The following is a 23,507-nucleotide window of genomic DNA, read 5'->3' as shown; positions in this document are numbered from 1 at the left end:
AATGGGAAGGCAAAATAGGAAAGTCATTTTTGGACAAGGCAAAAGCCCACCCTAAATTTGGCTTAAAAAATGTAAAATCTCTTCTCCCAATACTAATGCAGTATGTCAACTGCTTGATAGGGGATCATTCAGAACTTTGAAATTCAATATAGGAAAAATATTACAGTACTTACTGTGAACGATGAATAAAGTTATGGAGCTTTTTAAAAGCATTAAGTTTGTTGGATGCAGTTTTATAGATTTGTATGGCAATAAATCAGGTTACTATTAAGGCAGTGAGAAATTGTAAAAGCCGGTGTTGTAAGACCCTCCACAAACTAACTTCAATTCCGACCCTGAAAATCTTACTAAACCAAATGAAAATTCTGTGGAACAGAGCAAATTACAAGAACTTATTGAACCATTTGGAAATTACAAAGACACCTGAATATTGATGACACGCTCGACACAGAGGACATATTGACTGGTATCCATGATCTTGTTACTGCCTAGACTTGACTACCTCCAAAATGGTTGACAATGACTCTCATGATGAACCCACTTTTACAATCATAGGTAAGGAAGCGATAGAAGAGGTTAGAAAATTAAAGCAATATTTCTTACAAAAAGGATTACTAGAAGGCATTATTTTAATATCAGAAGTGGTCACTTATTGAAAAAAAATATGTACCAGGACTTAGTTCAAACTAAAACAGACAGCTATTTTAAACCATCTATGTATAAGTAAATTGTATACATCTGTACTTCGAGTTTTTTCATTATTTTTTTTTAATATATGTTTTGATTAATATTATTGTATATTGTAACTTCTTTGATTTTAATCCCTTATTTTGTTGATCGATTATAGTAGTACAGTATTTTTTTTTTTTTTTTTTTAAATTTTAATTTACACGAAATACATATGCAATTCTGTTGTTCTATTCAGTGTTTTGTTTCTGTACAATAACTGTTAATACAGTACTGTTTTTGCCTTTTTCTGAATAGTGGATGCCTCTAAATAACAGACAGATTTTTGTTCCCAAGCTGTGTCCGATATTGGGAAATTTTACTGTACATCTGTATCTGACTTTTTATTACAGTTAAATGCACGTAAAACAAATGTTTTACGTGCTGAAAAGAAAAATGTTTATGGCCGCACACTAAGCATTTCTAAAATATAAGAGAAACACAAAAGAATTTTCATAGGTAGCAGGTGAAAATTTTACATAACTTCCTTTCACATACCACATTTTCAATAAACTTATATTTACTTCTAGATTAAAATTCTTTTCCAGTTGGGAAATCCCTTCTGTAATTCACAAAAACTTCTGTAATTTTAACAAATAAGAAATTAAAAACAATTTTTTTGTTGATTTTCACAAAATTTATTAAGAAAATGACAGCTGTTTCAATACACAGTATTGAAAAGATGATAAGTACAGAATACAATTGTGTATTCTGTATATAACATAACATATTGTTATAATGGATTTTCACCAAGGGACTTCATCCATAGATTCTAAAATTTTAGTTTTTAGTAAGTGCTAAATTTAGTTTTTACCAACTTCATGCCTTCAAACAGAAAATAAATGGAATTGTAAAGAAAGAACTTTGTTTAATTCAATGTTTAATTATTGAAATTAATTTAAATAAAAATGCATTTTTATAAAAGAGAAATATGAAAAATGTTTTCATATTAATATCTAATGTTACTTTCACAGTCATAAAAATGGGCTTTAACCAACCCCTCCCCCAAAAAAACCAAAACCAGTAGTAGCCGCCACTAGCATTTTAAGTGATATTTAAGTCAATTATGATTATTTATAGTAAAAAAGAAATACTTTTTTTTTAATTTTCAAGAAAATGAAAATTACTTTCCTAAAAAGTAATTTTCATTTTAGGAACATTAAAAAAGTAATAAGTACAGTTCATATCAACAGAGAAAAAGGATGTTTATACCTAGATATGTATTCTTTAGCAACCTCTAAGGGTAAAGCAGTTTCTTGATCAACTTCATGTCTCTGGTAATTGTCTCTAAGATTTTCAGCAAACTGATCTGGAGTTAATCCAAACCTTTTAGCAAAACCGTCTGAAAAATTAGAAAAAAATTATTGATTACACAACTGATATCAATAATTTTAATAATATTCAAACTAATTATTTTCTGTTGCAAATCAATGAGCTTGTTTATAAAAAATAAAATTTTACATTTAGAAATATATCAAAATACATTCACTTACCAATGCCAGCTTTTCTGCACATAGAATACGGACCCGATCTTACGGCTTGTTTGACTGCCTCTTGAGGTGGAGGTGGATCTTCCTCCTCCTCCTCCTCCTCCTCCTCATTTTCACCTTCTTGCGTACTAACTCCTTCATCTTCCTCCTCTTCTTCTTCCCCATCTTCATTTATCTTTTTTAATTTGGCTGCTTTTTTAGCAGCTTTTGCCTGCTCCCTCTCTTTGATACGTACTGCTTCTTGCATAGCACTGACTTCATGTGCATAATATAAGAGGAAGTGAGAATGTATATCTTTGAGTTCTTCTGTAGTCTGTACAGCTTTTAACCTGTAAAAAAGCACAGTTATCGGTAATACATCAAAAAATTATTTTCAACACAAAGAAACAATTTTTTATTATAGAAATTAATGTATATGCAATCAAGCATAATCATGCAGTAGGCTGAGTCATCATATCAATACTCCTTGCAATTTTTTTGTATCATCTAACATAGTTTCGTCAAGATCTTGTATAAACATCAATATTCACATATCTCCTTAAGGAAGAAAATGAATACAAAGTAGTTCATTCTTGTCTCTGAAAATGGTTGCCATGATTTTCCATGTCAAGATAGATGTTTTAAGTTATTTGACCGAGGTTAAATGTGCAAGGCAGAACTGTCAGCATTCTACCTATTTCTAACATCTTCCCCCTTAAATGGGAACAATGTTGGAGATTAATTTCAGAAACAGTTCTTATGTTCATACAAAGGAATCATGCAACTCAAGACACAAGGACTATTTCAGCATCAATTTCCAACTGATATTAAAAGTAAATTAGTTCTCATACAATAAACACACATGTAGTAGCAATCAATGAATTAAAATTTTATTACCGGTTGGTCAGCCATTCCATTTAGTGTCGGTAGGTATTGAAGAAGTTAAACCTCTTGCTGTTACAAAATACAAAGTGCATAGTATTACCAATTTTGGTAAGCATATAGATACAGAGCTCAGTGAGATCTATTAATGATTTTGACAGGCTAATACTGTTATGAATAAGATTTGAAAGACTGATGTTGGTAATTCAAATTAGTGTTCAGATACACACAAGAGGAAGGATGAAATTCAATTATGGCCATACAAAGATCATGAATACTTCGTTTCAGCAGTAGGTTATTTTCAACCTTCCTTACATCCTGACATTGGCATCGAGTGATTATCATCTATTCACCAAGAAGAAAGTTTGACTGGCTACCCATCTGGAACTAACTGCCTAACACTTGGAAATTAATGAAAAAGTTTTAGTTAGAGGTTAATAACAAGGTTACACACTGACAAGAATTTTTTGATCAGGAGATGAAAAAATTGGTTTTATTTTCAATAAAAAGAATGAATTTTTCATTACAGAAATTAATTTATGTGTAATCATTATCATCCAGTACGCTGAATCCTCATATCAACACTTCTTGCCATTATTTTTCAGGCACAAAAAGTGCCTGCAAAATGTGTTTAGCAATGTAGAAAAGTAATGTACATATATTAGTTAACTTATGTATAAATTAAATTTTTTCAAATTGAAATTTGATTTTGGAGAAGTCCTTGCAATACATAATTCATTGTCAGCCAACACTGATTCACTGGTATAGACAATATTTTAATGCTCTTATATAACAAACTACTTCAATCTATCAATAGTACAGGGTAACATGAATTTATAGAGTCAAGAATAATAAATTAAAAGTTACAAAAAAAAAGAAGAGAAAGTAACATACCTTTCAATATCTTCATCTTTTATTACTCGAACGCTATCTGGTATTGGTTGATCAACATCTTTCATTAACTGTTCAGCCTGATAATCTCGCATTTTTTCAAATAGTGATATTAGTGTCATCTTTCTGTTACGTAACTGACACCACTGAAAACATTCAAAAATTATAATCTGATAGATTAATAAATATAGATAAATATATAATTTTTTTAATAATCAAAGTGAATGTTACTCAATACTCTTCATGCATCTTATTTTTCTTTATATACTCCTTTTTTAGTAATTATTTTACTGATTTGTAAATAAAATTAAATTAAATTTGTAAAATAAATTAAATTAAATTTATTATATAAATTTGTAAATAAAATTAATTATGTACTAAATAGTGATAATAAAAAACATCTGTTTTATTCAAAAGAAGCTAATGTGCAGATATTTTTATTGGATTTAATGAATTAATACAATTAAGATGTAATAAAATCAATAAAAAAAAATAATAGTCAAACCAAACTAGACTAGGATATAATTTATTTCCTACATAACACATGATTAAAAACTTTTAACCAGCTAACATTGAAACAATAAATACAAAATAAATTCTGAGTAAGCAATACACCCCAAATAACACAAACTGAAGAAATCATTCAGTTATAAAAAGAAGGAATCTACTTAAAATATCTAATTACTTTAACATACAACTGAATTAGTAACAATGTTATAATTATCAGTATCAAGATTCTACTTGTTAATCCAAATTCTATTGAACTAAGGTCTAGTCAAGGTTGATGGTATGAAATCTTTAATAATAACTTTGTTGAGCAAAATATAAAATAACTCTTGCTTGGGAGCTGCAATCTAATTTAATCATTAAAAACCAATATTCTGATCTGTTAATATTATCAGAGAAAGGATAACGGATAATGCATTTTCTGAAAATGACTTTACTGTCCACTGCTAAATTCTCATTCAGACTATACAGGCATCTTTGCTAACAAAAAAGAAGGGGCTGTTTTTACATATACACTGAAACTGAGACTCAAAAAAACATATTACAATATCTAGTGACATAATTTTGAATTAAGGTTACAGTAATCATAAGTTAAAATATTTTCATTCTTGAAATTTATTTTTAAAATAGAGGTTAATTGTTTATACTGCTAGAAAAAATAAGTTGAGATTTAAGAATGTGATCTTATGTCACTGAAGCACAAAAATAAAAATTCCTGCATTAAAAAAAAAATGTACAATTCTAACATTACAGAGAACAATAAGAGGAAATTCATCAAATATAGAAACAAAAATAGGCCCCATATTAAATTTGAATAATTAAAAGCAGGGAACCTAGTTCTATAGAAGGTATCTAAAGTCGCTAGTTTGACTTTTGTGCAACCTCTGGGTAGAACACAGCATCTGGACAATATCACAACCAATGTAAACATCTCACAAAGCCTCAAAGAGCTCTCATGGCTAGATTTAAAAATAATCTAATTTCTTATACAACAATATTTAAATGTTTTAAAAATCTAAGTTATATTTGATTTTTACCTACTAGTGAATATTTAACAGCATGTAGTGAACTGCAAACTTTGTTTAACCACAGATGGAGCAGTTGTTACACCACGTACTCAAGAAGGTTTTAAGCACAAGAAAAGGGAAAGAGTAAACAACGGACAAGGGAATCTACAGTGATTCCGTTGACTGGGATAGCTTGTCACAGAACCAGAGCTGCACTTAAGGGAGGCCACTTGTAAGTTGTTTTGAAATTCCTGATCTATAGCAGGGAGCAGTAAACATTTTTTTTTGTCAAAATAATACAGGTCCAAATAATTCATTTTAGTTTTTGTGGAGCAAGAGGCAAACTCAAAAGATATTTTTTTGTGAAAGGCCTTCTTAAATGATGAGCAAAAAAACAAGATTTTAGAAATTTATTAAACATAATATACAGTTGTAATAAAAATAATTAAGCAGATAATAAATAATAATAAAAAATTCAGTTCTACTAAGGAAGAATGGAATTGCATCTTTTTTTGTATAAGATTCCATCAAACGGGTTCATAGTTAGTTCTATCATCAAAATTCATTGCAAATGTTCATATGCTAATGCTGCTGATATGTATTGACAATTAACAATTTTCATTCTTACATTTCATTTTTGAATTACTTAATTATAATTAAATTTATTTACTATTTAATTTCATTTTTCTACATGTGCCAATATGCATATGATCTCTGGGCACATGACCTTAATTGACATATTCATTACTTTGAAGACATTTACAGAATTCAGTTAAAAGTTTTCTCTTGAAATCTGCTTTTTTAAGAGTGTCATCACGTTGCAGATTAATCACTTCCTATTGAATAATAGGTAGATGTGCTTTGATTATAGAGTTAAATGAATTTTGAAATATAATGTGTTCTGGACTTGCATCACGATCTAATAAACGCTACAGGAACTGTACTTTGACTCAGAAAATGTCATGTTGTCTAAAATGTATTGGGGCTTTGGAGGCCAAAATTGAGAATACATTTACTGTTATTGGAAAATAACATTATAAGACCACATATGCACCATTTTTTTTATTTCCTGGCAACACAATAATCCTGTCGCTATAGAATTTCTGTGGTTTGGTTTCTGGTCAAAGAATTGTTACATGGTTTTGGTAGGCCTCTTTTGAAACTAACTTAACACTATTCAGGGAGTTCTGCAGACTGAAACAACTGAATCTGGTGGTGCCATGTCTGGGCTAAATGATGCATTAAAACCTCCAGTCAAGTTTACTCAATTTCTGATGGGCTGTTAAAGAAGTAAGCAGCTCACATTGCCAGCGTCTTTATATCCTTTCTGTTAACCAGTTCAGATCATTTCTTTTGAACTGCTAGATGCAATCACACTAACTGTCGACAGTACATGTCTGAGTCTATCGATCTAGTCTGAGTCTATTGATGCACGATGCCTTTCCAAACACACAGCACAACCTTCCTGGGTATCAGTGTGAGTTTTGCCACAGACTGTGGAGCTCCTCCTCAATTTGACCACAATCTTTTTCGCATACTGTTGTTGTAGGTTATCAGTTTTTCATCACTTGAGATCAACCACTTCAAATATGGCTTGATTCCATTAAGTTTCAGTAGAGATTCGCAGATAGAAATTCAATCCCAGAGTAAATTTTTCTGAGTCAGATCATGTGGTACCCATATGTCAAGCTTTTTTTAGCCAGCTTTCTCCAAATGGTTTAATACTACTGTTTGGTGATGATGTTTAGGTAACTGGAGATGTTATGACTGTTTAAATGCTAGTCTTCCCCAACTTTGCCAGAATATCATTCACTTTTTCTGTCATTGGTCGCCCAATGCAAGGAGCATCTTGAACATCAAAATTTCCACAACAAAAGCAACTGAACCATCTTTTGGCTGTTGCTTTTGATAACATATCTTGTTCATAAACAGTAAAAATGTCTTCACAGGCCTGTGCAGCATTTATGCCTTTAACCAAATAAAACTGTAGTTTTCTGCAGTTTTGCAGAAAGTTCACTCATCTTCACGGCACAATACCTTATGTTTGAGTATAAAAATTCCAACACTTTTTGCATATCTACTATCTTCAACTGCCAGCTGTCAAGTGACTGACAGCTGTCTATCATGTGTCTGACACATGCTATCTTGTGCACAACAGGCTCACTACTTTGCCTTTACAGCACAATATTCAAAATCTATTTTTTCCTTATTCTCTGGCTTTGACAGTGAGATGTTACTAATGGATATGCATGGTCATAAAACAAAAATGATACAAGATACAGAGAATGATTACAGATTCACAATAAACAGCATGAGCACAATAGCTAAATTCATGGTACTATAAATGCTGCTAAATTGTATCAAACTATGTAGCATCACAGCAGAGACCACCAAAGCAGCATGTGAATGAGTAACTACTACATGCTTTCTTTCTTGTAACTAGAATTTGGTTATTTAAATTCTATTCTTAGTTTGAAAACAATCTAACAAACTCTAGCAGCTGAAAATTGAAGTAGATCTTAGAATATATAAAACCACACAAAGCAAATTGCAAATTTTTTATGTTACTCTAAACAACAAAGGATTGTAAGTCACCATTACATTTTTTCACAATATCAATGGAAATCTTTTATTCAATATTCAAAGCACTTGATGGTAACTGATTTTCATTATTCTGATTTAGAAAAAAAATTATTACAAAACCACTTTAAATTCATTTAGTGAGAATAAAAGTAAATTATTGTACTTACTTTAGCATCAAATTTATAAACTTTCCAAAGATCATTAATAGATAATTCTGGCTGTACATATTCTTTTCTATAAAATGCAATAAAAGGAACCTCAAAGTGTTGATTTCGCATAAAATCTAATGCTTTCTTTATTTTACCAATAGTTTGTGGACCTTTTCTTTGTTGCCGATCCAGTGCATCCTACATAAACAAATATAAAAGAAACAGGGTTTAATCATTTTTTAACAAAGGAGAAGGGTAGTCTCAAAAAGTACCTGCCAAATATATTGTTTGTATCTGCTATTGTGTAATTACAATTATTTGAGCTGTTTTCATAAAAAAAAAAAAGAAGTATTATTACAAATGTATACACTTATCCTGAATTTAAAATATTATGTATGCTTTTCAACTAGAAAGTAGCAATTCCGTCTAAAAATTCTGATAATTAAGCTTATTAATACCATTACCTATAAATGGAAACAGATACCACTTTTTAGAATTCAGGTAATGCTAAAATTTTTTTGTAAAAATTCAGCAAGTTTTTACATAATCTTTGTACTTTCTTTTTTATAAGTTCCACCAAAAGAAAAAAAAACTTAATTGGATATGATTTAGACAAACTGAAAATGTCATCATGATATGCTGAAGACATTCAACTCCACACTAATTATAAACAGCTTTTACTCCAGTTAAATGTATTAAGATTTAATTATATGGCTAAATTCATAAATCTACTCTAACAGAAATTTAAAGGCAATATGGACTTGCCATATGGACTTGCAACCAACTCCCACTGAAAAATAAATTTCTTAATTAAAAATAAAACAAATATTATTTCAAATATTGTACAAGGTCTTAATTCATCATGCTTGTGATCACAGGAAAAACCTACTACCAGAAGATGAACACTAACAACCACACTAAGAATCTGCAATTTCAGCATGACATCTGCTTAGGTTGAGCAGCAATGATCAGCTTGCATTCAAGAAAAATACACTAATAACAGCTGGCATATGCTTAATTATATTTAATCTACATCAATTACTGATCATTTATTTTGATAAATGAAACTTAATATAAAAAAAAAGCCAGTAAATTAAAACTCTAAATGGGAATGGCATATAAATTATTAAATGATGAAGAAGGCTATTTTGTGGAAAAATTCATTTCAATGCAAATTCATCATAAGCACAACAACTTACCTGTTGGGATATAAATGGTTTCTGGAAAGCATGTTTGTAAATCCACTTAGCTTCTTCATCTAATTCATCAGACCCTTCTGGTACAGCTGTTACAGGTATATCACGTAGCTGCATTCTTTCTGGTATGTCAGTATTCCTTATCTATAATTTAATATATAATAAAAATTTTAATAATTATATACTTCAGACTGATTTTAACCTAACATAATCTAACAGCTAAATGAAGAAGAAACTAATAAAATGAACCAAGAAAATTCTGATAGAATATTTTCCTACCAAACGTTTCAATTGGTTGCAATAAGTAAACTATCTTGCCATTCATAGTTAACACGTTTTTCAAATCTTTGCAACGCGCAAGATCATGACAATAAAATATTAGATAAATCTACAATATACTGTACACTACATTTAAATGGGAAAAAAGTTTATCTTAGAGAACAAATATGCTAAATTTAACAACTAAATGTAAAAATAAACAGATTGAAAGTAAGGGGGTACTTATTTTGACAATCTATGGACTTTCTAAACCCTCTAAAAAATGCAGATTCTTCTGCAAAACTTATTAATACTACATATGTACAACATGCAACTAATATTTTAATACTTTTTTAAATGAGAATAAAAGACATAATAAAAAATTTAGTGAACAAGATTTTTCTATGCCAAGTTGAAGCAGCATATATAATGCATTATTTCACAATTAAAAGGAGTATTAGTAATCTGTTGTTTTATACTATCTTTCCATTTTTAAGGCTGTGACAAATGTAAAGCATCAGAGGCATTAACCAGAGTTGCTTACTCTGAGAATAGTAATATTCAGTTTAAATCAATTCTTGTGATAAACAGAATGAAACTAAATATTTTCTGTGTTTGGGCAGGCTTGGTTGCTGATATTTGACCATACATTTGAATCAATGGAGAAGAGATTGGAAAAGCACTTCACTCCTTACATTTCCTGTCTGGCATGGAGTGTTTGTTATTCTTAAAGGATTTATCGTTGTCATTATTGATTCATGCCAGATCACCAAAAACCGTTATGGTTATGACACTTAACATACACACAGTGAAATGATGCAGAACTATTAACGTGATTGTAAAAAAAATGTATAACCTAAAGAAAAAACAAAATGTATGTATTCTATTATAACTATTCATTTACACAAGAAGTGAGTTTGCCTACATTGGAAATAAACACTTTATTTTTATTTTTATTGTTTAAAACTGTGCATATAAATTTTGTAGGGTCTTAGTACACGATATTAATCATTTGTTTATACATGTTTTTACAGTTCTACTTTGCAGCTTTTTTACACTGTATATGAACAGGACACCACAAATTGCAGTAGACTATTATATTTTCTAAATTTAATTTGAATACATTATTAAATCTGCATGCAGTTGAAATGTACTAACTCAACACAAACTATTAATAAAATAAGCAACTACAACTAAATCAATGTTTCTTGGAGATTATTTATTTTGTTTGTTTAAAGTTTCAGGTGATTGTATTTTCAGAATACTCTTATGATACATATCTTTTTCATCTCTTTTTTTACAATGTTACGGGAAATATCTTTTTTTAATTTAACAAATGATATTTATTCCTCCTACATTAAAACCCCCTACTGATTTTTTTTATACAATCTGTAATAACACTTATCTAAAAATTTAATATATAAAGGCTAATTTGCATAAAACACTGAATTTCAATAAATATTTATAACAAATTACAAAAAAATTTAACAGTAATCATAATTTACCTCATTATCTAAATCTGTGAAGTGTCCACGTTTTAATTCACTAGGTTCATATATTTCAAATATTGATTTCCTTGTAGGTTTTTTTCTCACAGTCTTTTTAGGTTTATGACTGAAAACATTATTTAGTTAGATTACGAAATACCATACTAAGTAACATAAAACAAAACATTTTCACAATAAATTGTACATTTTCAATAATAAAAAAATTTCACAAGCATACACTTCACTTTAAGTACACACAGTGTACAAAGTCTGAATCACAAGTCCCATTGTAACAAAAATTTTATTTTATAGTGTAAACTTTAATCTATGTTAAATGGGATTAATTTCAATTAAGATAAACCTCATTACAAATTCTCTGTTCTTAGACACAATGGTGTTCAGGACATAATATGATCTATTGGTACATACTATCATATCTAAGTAATATATGTTGCACATACAAAAAGAATAATGGTTAGGAATCACTGAACTTTCTACACATTACTCCATCAGCTGGCTCACACAAATTTTAGACTAGATAATTGTAGGTGGATGATTACAATCATATGCTAAAGTAATCACTATTTTTATACTAATACATAAAATACTAATTTTATTTAGTAATATATTCATATATTAATATTAATTAATTTTATCTAATTATGTATTTGATTAATAAATATTAATTTTTTATAAAATAATAATTTATTAATATTATGTTTAATATTTGTTATGCATATTAATAATAAAAATTCAAACACCACTTACTCAAAAAATTATACTACTTTTAGCATTGATCAAACATAACTTTAATATTGTTTTTTAGTCAGAATAAAGCAAGCCATCATTCATTACAAAGAAAAAACATATTTCAGAGTATATTATTTACACCAAAAACCAATAACACTAATCTGAAGCATTTCTTATTTAAATGAATTAATAATTTTTTATTATTTATATTTATTTATTTATAACTTCGGCTACCACACAAAATGTTACATTTAATAACAAATGATATTATAAAAAATAACAAATACAAAAAAAAAGAAAGAAATATCCCTACCAAATATAATGTAGAAGCAATAATTTACCTTAATGAAAAAGTTGTTATAACTATTAAATTGGATAAATCATTCCACAATTAATGAAACAAAAAAGCTAGCTGATTAACAACTTTCAAGTGATTGTGATTTCCAATGGTTTAAAAATCTTTTGATAATAAATTTTTTAAATGTTTATGATGAAAGTTATATTTGTTATGAAATTGTTTATAAAAAGAACAAAAAATTTTTTATCCTTTCTTACTAAAATTTATGTTATTCCAATCACAAACACCATGCTATATATTCAATGACAATAATAAACATAGATTTAAAAATAACTTTCAAGTTTTACTGATTTTTAAACTCTGATCTGGCAACAGATCCCAGTTAACTTTTTATTGACTATAAATCATGAGTATTTATCATGGCATATCACATGATTGTTTTAAAAGTTTAATAAAAACAATAGACAATAACAATAGTATTCTTCAATAAGTTTTTTTTTCAATGTACATGAATGTGAGTGGAATGTACAGCAGCATTCTGATCGACTATAAAGATATACGGCAGTTAAAAATGAAAAAGGTAACAATGATTACACTAATGCTCTGATGAATTTTTTTTACAGTATATCCACTATAAAAACAAATGCTGACTTCCTTGTCCACAATGCAGAATAACTGTACTGCATTTTTATCATTGATACAAGAAGGAAAAGTCTATAATATTGGCATAACATTCCTTTTTTAATAATCTAAAAGGAAAAACTATAAAATAAAGTGTAACTATACTCAAACTCCAACAAAATCCTGAAAAATAAGCATTTATTAAACTTTTCTATAGATAAAACATTTTAAATTTAAAGGTAAATTTTTTTTTACAAAACATTAGGAAACACCAATTTTAACAGTGAATTGCATTTTTTCAATGTAAAATGGAATATTTTAAATGAAAAACATCACAAAACACTGACTCCAGCCAAAATATCAGATGCAATGAAAAATTTAAATTGAGAATTACTCAGACTTAAAGAGTAGTTGATTTAACATTTGGAGTCTTCAGATTTCTGAAACAAATACATATAAAATAAACATACCGTCTTTCTCCCTCTTCTTCTTCATCTTCCATGTACTCATCTTCTTCATCCTCTTCATCATATTCATCACCATACTTATCAAATTCATCATAATCAAAATCAACACCAAAAATATCTTGAGCTTCTTGTAATGCTCTGTAAAATAATTAAAAATATAAAGTTCTTATTTACTTTTAATGTTGTAATAATAATAATAATAATAAAAAGACAGCAACATTAAAGAAACTTTTTTTTTTACAAAAACAGAAAAAATTGCTTATATTTCATAAAATGAATCTTCATAAGATTTTATAAACAAACCGCAACTATAGGATGGAAACTTTAAAAAAAATGTATGTTACGATTAAATTGAAGGGAAGGGACAACATCAGTAGAATGACGATTTGTGATAAAGACAGCATCAGAATTTATGAGAAAAGTGAATCATGTTCAATATTGTGTTAAAACAACATACATTATTTTTATATAAATCTCTTGAAAGAATGGCAATTTCTTGAGATTCTTTTCAAAATTGGGAAATTTACTAATTCCTATTCAGATATCAAAAAAGTTATAAAAAAAAGCTTTTAAAGTAATAAAAACAAAATATACTGAAAAAGATTAGATTAAAAAGTACTTAGTTAAATTTGAGCCATATTTGAAAAAGTAAAAAATGTAACTGGAAACAGATACAAAAAATTCTATATAAATTCATTCTATATAAAAAAATATGACAATCTAGTTCATTAAAACCTAATAATACTAGTGATAATTTTTAATGGTTATCACACAGGTCTTGAAAAAGAAAATTTTCTATTTATAAAAGTGGTATTGAACACTCATTACATTATAACTGCAATGTATATTATTTATTTGTTCCTTTCTGCAGCTTCACAGATTCAACTAATCTTTTGGTAGTAACAGATCTTCAGTCTGGAAGTAACACAGGCTACCTTAAACTGTCTGATCTAGAAGGCAATTAAAACATTTATGTCTTAAATCACAATGTATACACATGATTTAAAATATATATTCAATAGTAACATTAGTGAAGAAATACACAAATTTTACCTTCCATAAAAATTGTTGTAGAATAGTATAGTAAAGTATACTTTATAGTAAATCATCTTTACTTTAATAATATCATAATCATACTTTTAATCAGTATTGGATAAACTGTCCTGTAAAACAAGTCTTCAGTGTATCTTTCAAGTTGATTTTTGATTCAGTGTTGTAAGATACACTGAAAAAAAGGTTAATAGTCCATAAATTAAATGATAAAAACGTAATAAAAATACGTACGCATCTGAAAATATAGGTTTCTTCTTTTTTTTTCCTTTGACAGGTCTATTTTCATCATCCACAATAAAATCATCATATTCATCACTGTATTCCCCTTCCTCATCTTCTTCAGCAAAATTATCAGTTTCTACACGGCCACGATCTGAACTTTCTTCATCCTTAAAAAATTCCCATAGAATTAAACATTTTTTATTATTATTAAAAGGTAAAATAAATTTTAAAATCTCCTTTAATATTTTTAAATAAATTTATCAATAGATCAAAATAATGATTATTTATAATTTAAACATTATTTATTTTAATTAAATATTTTAACACTTCTCCTATAATCAGCATGCAAACACATTGAATGTTTTTATTTGAATCATACAATGTACAGCTAAATTTGTTGAGAATATTAGTATCAGATAATTTTACAAAATTAAATGTAGTGACAAAGAAAATATGAAATAAGCTAAATAATGTAAGGCACGTGAAAGACAAGAAATCTTGTTTATGTTACTTTTTTATTTTTAAAGTGAATATACAACTAATCAGGGAAAGTAGCTGTTTTTATTCCTTATTAAAAAAAAATACTTCTAAGTCATAATGGCGACTGGTTTTGCAAGTCATGTAAATTTTTAATACCACATCACAAAACACACAGAAGCTGAAATATTATAAAGGGAAAGTATATAACAATGAGGTTTTGTGGAGAAAGAGATGCATACAAAAAGTAGACCAAGACCCTAAATGCAATGAAGCAGATAGTGTTAGGTAGATAATAAGTAAATTATTCAATGAAAAAAATTATACAAGAATACGTCATAACCTGACATTTTAAGAATGAAATAGAATTAAAATGTACAATTAAAAAATTTTATTCAAAATTTTTTTAATTGTCCGTGATCGTGTTTAGTGACATACCTTATTAGGACCTTTACGAAATTGAATTTTATAAAACTAAAACTAGAACTAACTAAAAAAGCATTAAAATTTGAAGCTAAGTAAGAAGATATCAAATAAAGACAATTATTAAGAAAGTACCTCGACTTTCTACAAGAAATTAGATAAAACATTTGTAAAGCTAGAATTGTGTATTTTTGCATCCAGCAAGTTCATAGTCTCCTATAAATGCAATATGTGTTCAATAAATAAATTTCAGTTATTGAATAGTGCTCTTATTAGCTAGATTGCCTCTCCATGACTTTAACCTAGACCCCAAAAGTGAAAGGCATGCTGAAGAGAATAGATCATGAATCTACAGAGACGAAAATGGAACAGTCAAATGTTAATGTAACATTAAACAGTGGAAAACTGTATCCCACACACATATGGAAGCATATATTGAGACACACAAATAAATTGTAACATTTTTTAATGTATAAAAATTTATCACATCCATCCTACCTTAAGCCTTAAAATAAAACAAACATATTGATATAAAAACAAAGTATTTTTTTTAACAGGAAATGTATAATGTTTGTTAGACAATCAATGCTCGGTTTAACTAATTGGGGGATGCTGATGTCTGTTGTGAAATTACGTAGAGTTGAACATTTCTACTGCTTAAGAAATTGTTTGATCAGATTATAGCCTTTTACAACTTTTAACGTACAGTAGTACAGTAACTTAAAAAATTAAAAAAATTAAAAAAAGTAATAAAAAGAAATTAAAACACAGTAACCTAAAAAATAAAACCACTTAGTAGAACTCACTTCGTCTGTCTTTTAGTACAATGTAAATCCATATCAAAATTGTAGGGTGATGGAACTGGCGGCAGAAATCAAAATAACTGTACAATTTCTTTTAATCACATGAACATACATAAACACAACCAAATCTTACTAATACTATAATTGTCGCTAATACACAAAAATTATAATTCTCAAATTATACCATAAAAAAATTTTTTAGGAGAAAACCAAAAACAAACCCAGAAAGTAAAACAAAAATTTGCAGCGATACCAACATGAAATATGTTAAATTATCATATGTATATATGTGTCACTTTATCTAAAATTAATCTTTTTTTCTGAATTGTAAGTAAAACGAAAACTTGTTTTATATGAGAAGTAAATTCCAAATACCTGACAGAATTTTCAAGTTGTTTACTTATATAAATTGTAATTTTATATTTTATTCAATTTATATAAATATTTTATTTTATATAAAGCTAGACCGTTAAATCAAGCATTGACTATAATTGTATCATCTACACACTAGTTCAATTTATACAATGAGCTTATCTGATTGCATGCATTATCAAAGGTACTAAAACAAAAAACCAACTACTATATAGATAAAGCAGTGTCATATCAAAAAGTTTAAAGCAAATGAAGACAAATAAGTGAGCTTTCACAATATGTTTCAAACTAATTACCATTACAAACTAATCACTGTCCATGATTCTAGTTCCAAGATTTAGTCATACCAGGGTTATTCATTTGTTTATAATTAACCCTGTGAACAGATTTTCTTTTTTCTAAAGTAACTATTAATTCATCAAACAACCTTAAACCTTGTATGTAGAATACAACATTGAATCTTCACAATAAAATAAAAATGCCAATCCTGACTAGGATTTAAATCCAAAACTGAACACAGAATCATCATATCCTAAACACTGCAGTCAGCTGTTTTGAGCATATAAATTAAACAAGTTGCACTAACATTAAACACACCCTTTTGAAAAGCTATATCTGCATCATATCATGCATAAATAGTAATATTGTAGGTCAGAGCAATCCATGAAAAATATTTATTAATTAATAGAAAAGATGTCCAATAATTAACAAAACAAATTGATGTAGAGAAAAAACGCTTCATTCAATGACAATGAAACTTTTTGAGGAACACATTTAATCAGCTGTTCAACCATAATTAATCTAAACATAACCTCTTTGATTGATTTCAGAATGTCAGCTCTGCTTGAAACATGTAAGCCAGAAGAGTAACGTTCAGTGATAAAAGTTTTGCTATCAGAAGGTGTGAAACTGGTGGAAATTTACTTAATATTAAAACAGTATGGTGAAAAGTGTTTAAATTGCAGTAATGAGTATAAGTGGGTGGAACAGTTTAATTTGGGCAGAACAAGTGTTATTAATCACCAGTGCTCTCAAAGACCAGTTAAAGTTTTGATTACTGTGCTGCAAAATCGCATAAATGATCTTATTTGCAAAGGCAGGAGAGTCAAATTTTCTGAAATTGCTAGTTTGTGAAATATTAGTGTTGAAACCACGCATTCAATCATTCATGATGTGTTGAATTACTGCAAAACGTGTTCGAGATGAGTTCAAAGACAGTTGACTTAAATCCATAAAGGCACCTGGATTGCATTTGTTCTGTGCTCAAAGAATGGTTTTAAGTGGAAGGTTCAAAATAACGTTCTGTGTGAGGAACATGGATACACTTTCTGAGCCCGAATCCAAATGGCAAAGTCTCGAATTGGTAACAACTGGATTCGCCTACCACTAAAAAATTCAAAACTCATGCGTTAGCCGGTAAAGTTGATGTTGACACTCTTTTGGGACTCACAAAGCCCAAGTTTTAGTGACAATTTAGAAGAACAATGTATCATGAATAGTAAATACTATTCTAACAAGCTCTAACAGAAAGTGGGACCCATGATAAGGCGAGAACATTAGGAAGCTCTCTCAAAAGGTGTGATTCTCTTGCATGATAATGCAAACCCCAACTCGCTCAGAGAACACTCAAGAAGTTGAGTTAGAAGGTGTGGCCACATTCTCCTTACAGCACAGGACCTTGCCCCGTCCGATTTTCATTTGTTTGACCCGCTCATAGACTTTTTACGTGGCAATAAGTTTAACGACAACAAAGCAATTAAAAAACCAAAGTAAAAAACAAAAAATTAAATTAAATTAAAAACAAAGTAAAGACTTCTAGACTGCAGGAATGAGAAACCTCACAGAACAGTGGAACAAGTGGCTAAATGTTGCTGGAGACTATGTTGAAAAGCAGTACAAATTTCATTATCCTTGAATAAATCATCTTTTCTCTACATCAATTTATCTCAATTATTGTCTCAATTATTGTTATCCCTTGTAATACAGATACAACATAATTAATATTGTATTTAATTACAATTTTATTTTACAATCTACCTAACAATTAACATATCAATTAAGATACATAAAAATGATTAATAAATTATAAACTAACTGAAACCAACTTGCTACAAAATACAAGTAAATGATTATGATCAATAAAACAAAACCAATAGTCCTATATCATATAAAATCTGTTTTTAACAGAGTAACAAAATTAAAAGTAAAAAAAAAATAATAATCAAAAGATAAAAGCAAAACCTACCCTTTCATCTACTTCCTAATGCAGCATCAGGTGTATGAGAACAGGAACAAAACAAAAAGCATTAATGAATATGTTTAAACATAAACCAGATGAAAATTATTATTAAATAATACAACAATTATACATAAATAATAAATAAGTCAATCTGATTCATGAATAATATTTTATAACATTCATAAAAAAAGGGACTATGTAAAAACGAAAATTAATGGAGTTAGCAACGCAACACAACACAACACAAAAAACCAAAACAAAACTGAAGCAAGGATAAAAAAACAGCTGTAACAAAAACAAAAAGCATAAAATACTACAAAATTAAAAAAATAACATGTAATACATAAAATATAAAAAATGCTGATTAGAGTAAAATAAAAATAAAATCAATAATAAAAAAAAAACGTTTTGTCAAAACTTCTTAACAATTGAACAATACTGGATTTATTATAAATTAGTTACCATAAAGTAACATGAAATATATAAATAAATCAGATTTTCATAATTTATTTTCAGTAATTGAGTTCAAGATCACATTTTGTTTTACAAATGATTAATTCAGCTTCTTCTGCCTCTTGACAGATATTCCAACTATAAGAAATGTAATTCCAAACAACATGTAAGCAGACATGCATAATATATTTTTTTTTAAATGTAAACTCATTTTTGAGACATTACAAGATAAAAATCAAACAAATAAGATTTCAACCATTAGCCAATCCACTAAGCAGAAACTGAAGAAAATAAATCATTATAGTTATAAGTTGTATCCTGGATTTTTACTAAGTACAATCAAAATGTACATTTTCAGTTCCATTTCAATTTGTACACTTTCAAGAAAAATTAATAAATAAATCTTGAGAAACACATGGATTACCAAAAAAAAAACTGGGTAACAAATAATGATTATGAAGTACTGTTTAAGAAAATCTGAAGTGGTGTTTAAATACAAGAACATACATTGACTGTTCTCAGAAATAATTTTATTTTCAGTCCTCTTAAGAATTTGCATTATTGTTTTTCCGTAATTACCGGATAATATCATAATATCACAATGTTCATAATCAGGTGAATTTCTTCTTTAGCAGTAATGATATAAAGTACATTTTTTAAAATGTAAACAAGATATCAGGAATAATGTTAATAATAAGAAATTAATATGTTTTATATCAATCCTATAAGCTGATATGATGTATACACCACCTCATAATTCACTTAAAGGAAATAATTCACTTCAAAGGAATTATCTTATTTTAAAAGGGTTTATCTATAAAAATAAATTTTTGACTTGAATTTAATATTATTTTTGACTTGAAAATTTATTACATACATGAATAATTTAACTCTAGTAAAGTATCAGTAACAACAACAATAGGTCTATGTACCAGTGTTGTTCATTTCTCTACTATTCACATACTTTATATTTCTGTTCAACTACAAATATACAGCTTATTTTAGTTGGCCATGCTTTTCCAAATTTTTTTAAAATGTTCTACTTTATTTACAAGACATCTTACATGTTAAGGTTGAAAATTATAAGACTCTTAATTCTTAGATTAGTTTTATTCAATCTTGGATACCAGTTTCTTTTTCAACATGCAGTTTCTTTTTCAAAGAATATTAATTAATGATAATAGTATTGAAATTACAATTGTAGGAGATGTTTTACAATGATAACATTTATTGTCTGTACCACAAATCATCCCCCTGATGATCTTTCCTAGAAGCATGAAATAATTTCTGAATGTACAACTCTCAATAAACCTCCATTTTTCAAATCAGAAGTTAAAAAAAAAATACAATAAATGAATGATAAGGGTAATAATAAATGCCACAAACAATTGTATAATACACTTTTATAACTCAATAGCATTCTCACAGCCCTTAACCTTATGTTTCCAATATTTTGAAATGGTTAAAGGAGTAGCAATCTGGAAACTGAATGGTGAAAAGTGATGTGTAATATGCCAATGGCCAAACCCATTTTTACTAAACCGTTCCCATAGAAACCCAAAATTAATTGATGCTGGGTGTAATTCATTATATGATGTTGGCATTTATTAGAGGCTAATGATTGTAGCAATAAACGAACTGAAAATCTTATTTTAGAACCATTTTAGTTACTTAGTACAGATAAAAATAATTAGAGTACACCTGATGGTGTTATCAATAAAATATGTTCTCCCTCAAATAATATAAAAATTCTGATAAATTATCTGAAAGATAAACTTTGGGACTTACATAAAATATACCAAAACACAACACTAAGTCTTTAACTTGAAAGAAATCTTATTATTAACCAATAATTTGGTAACTTTTATTAATTCTCAATAATTGAATATTGATAAATATGCAAAAATATTCCTCTGCTGACAGTTTTAATTTATTCAATTATGTGCACATTCTGTAGATAACACTATAAATTCATGTATTACTATAATCAAATATATCAATAGAGATTTAAGATATTTTAATAAAATATAAAATCGTACATTACGTATTAAAAATTTGTCAGACTTTCTACATCAAGAGCATATTTGCATGCATTTTTATGTACCAGAGTTATGTTCATAACAATTTTGTACACTGACTTGACAAATTATTTAACCCCATTGCAACATATGATCTGCAATACCTACAGACCCCAATTCATTCATCACAGACATTCTCCACAGCCCAACGTTAAATTTTATGATTATATCATTCAGAAATAAATGATGAATGTGAACGCAATCCCATCTTAACATTCAATGATACCAAATTTCCATACTCATTTGTTTACTAAAATTGAAAAATGGTTTCAGAATATTACTTGATGAAATTACAACAATTAGAAAAAAATTATGCAAATTTAGTTACTGATCGACTTCTTCCCTTTAAAATGTTTGTTACCATCATACTATCTGTATCTTCACGGCAAAAACAAACAGAGCAATGGCTTCTTTAATGAAGTTCAAATGAGGATTCCTACTTCAAGGATTCCAAAAGTAGTCAAATTACCGGTCAATCACTAGGCCTGCCTTATTACCACCTAGCACAACCAGATATCTGCTTCTCTAATCTAATCTTACATAAACAAGATTTCATTTCATGCATAATATTTATGCTTGTTTGGTATTTGTGATTCTACCAATCAAGAATATTTTTTTATTTTTTCAAAAAGTGTTCACTAGCAATATTGGACTACTTCAGTCAGAGCTATATGGTAAATAATGAAATTGTTACAGACTATATAATACTAGCATTTAAATTTTTCAGGGCTATTTTTAAATGAATACATGTAAAAAAAAATTAAATGCACTTTAAAAAATATAAATTTAAATGTACATAAATAATATATTATTACAGAAATTAATCTATTATGTAAAACAAGTGTGATGAGATAGAATAGTTGGAAAGAGAAGGAAAGTTTGACATGAAGTACAGAAAAGCCAAACAGATATGTTTTCAAGGAAAAGGAAGTGCATTAAGAATGATAAGTGAAAATAAAGATGGGACAATAACCAGAGATTTTCAAGAAGTTCTGCAAAGACTGAAAGAATACATAGGCTTGAATGACCTAGGACACCAACCAAATGAAGTTAGTTTAAAGGAAGAAGCAACAGTGAGTGAAGAAAATAAAGGCTATCATATTCAAGAGGTGGAGGTGGAAGTGGAAAAAGCTTTGAAAGAAATGAACAGATAAGCCTGTGGACTTAGAATAAGTCCACAGACAGAAATTCTATCTAAGTTAGAAATTCCATACAGACAGAAAAAAATAAAATCTGTAGAAAAATTTCTACTAATAGAAATTCTAAAAGTTTGGGAAGTAAATGAAGAAAGGAAGTTGTATATTTACATAAATGATATTTATGAGGAAGGAGAATGGCCAAGAGACTTTTTATTAACTATAATACCAACTGAGAAGAAAAAATGCAATCAAGGCAAGAAGTTCAGACCTATAAGTTGGTTGTCCCACAAAGTTAAAGTGCTACTGAGAATTATGAACACAAGGTCTATCTAGCAGACTTTCCAAATCAATTACTTAAGAACAGTTGATTTTCAGAAGGAATGGGATTGAGATGCTGTTGGATTACTGAAAACTATTGGTGAAAGGTACATTGAGAAAGGAAGAGATGTGTATACAGTTTCTGTTAATCTTTCTAAAAGTCTTGAAAAGACTTTTGTTGCCTGAGCACAATGGGATAAACTAATGACCATCTAAAAAGTAAAGGTTTGGTTGGAAGGAAAGAAGACTAATAAGTAGTATGTAATTTGAACAAGAAGTGAAAGTTTGAATAGGAAATGACTTAATGGAGAAAGACAAGATTGGATGGTGTTAGACAGGGACGCACCTATCCTGTTTAACATTTACTTTGAGGAGAGGAAAGTGTATGAAAGGAAAGGAAGGCATGTGTTGTGCTGGGAAGAGGGTATTGTATAATGCATCAGAGGCACAGGTATTGTTAATAGAAAATATCAAAACATTTACAGGAATGCTGGAGAACTTGAGTGTTTACGAATGGTATGAAAATCAAAAGTAAGAAAACTAAATGTATGATGATTGGCAAGGATAAGAAAGGAATGTTAGTTAACGTAGAAGGAGAGGTAATTGAACAGGTGAAATTCTTTAAATGTCTTGGGAGCA

General features: G+C 28.4%; 1 protein-coding gene across 3 annotated transcripts in view; it reads right to left on the bottom strand.

Annotated features, from left to right (window-relative positions):
- Spt6 (transcription elongation factor Spt6) overlaps positions 1-23,507 on the bottom strand; it is a 102,936-nt gene that overhangs the window by 62,952 nt on the left and 16,477 nt on the right. For all 3 annotated transcript variants that reach the window (XM_075364351.1, XM_075364353.1, XM_075364352.1), the window contains exons 6-13: positions 14,576-14,733; positions 13,295-13,429; positions 11,174-11,282; positions 9,414-9,554; positions 8,233-8,412; positions 3,972-4,114; positions 2,220-2,545; positions 1,939-2,068 (exon numbers count right to left, since the gene is read on the bottom strand). In XM_075364351.1, the coding sequence (XP_075220466.1) occupies positions 1,939-2,068; positions 2,220-2,545; positions 3,972-4,114; positions 8,233-8,412; positions 9,414-9,554; positions 11,174-11,282; positions 13,295-13,429; positions 14,576-14,733 (1,322 nt within the window). The remainder of the gene's footprint in view (positions 1-1,938; positions 2,069-2,219; positions 2,546-3,971; positions 4,115-8,232; positions 8,413-9,413; positions 9,555-11,173; positions 11,283-13,294; positions 13,430-14,575; positions 14,734-23,507) is intronic.

Source organism: Lycorma delicatula, chromosome 4 (genome assembly GCF_047948215.1).
Source record: "Lycorma delicatula isolate Av1 chromosome 4, ASM4794821v1, whole genome shotgun sequence".
Classification (NCBI taxonomy): domain Eukaryota; kingdom Metazoa; phylum Arthropoda; class Insecta; order Hemiptera; family Fulgoridae; genus Lycorma; species Lycorma delicatula.
The sequence above is the reverse complement of the archived record's forward strand: the minus strand, read 5'-3'. Positions and strand labels throughout refer to the sequence as shown.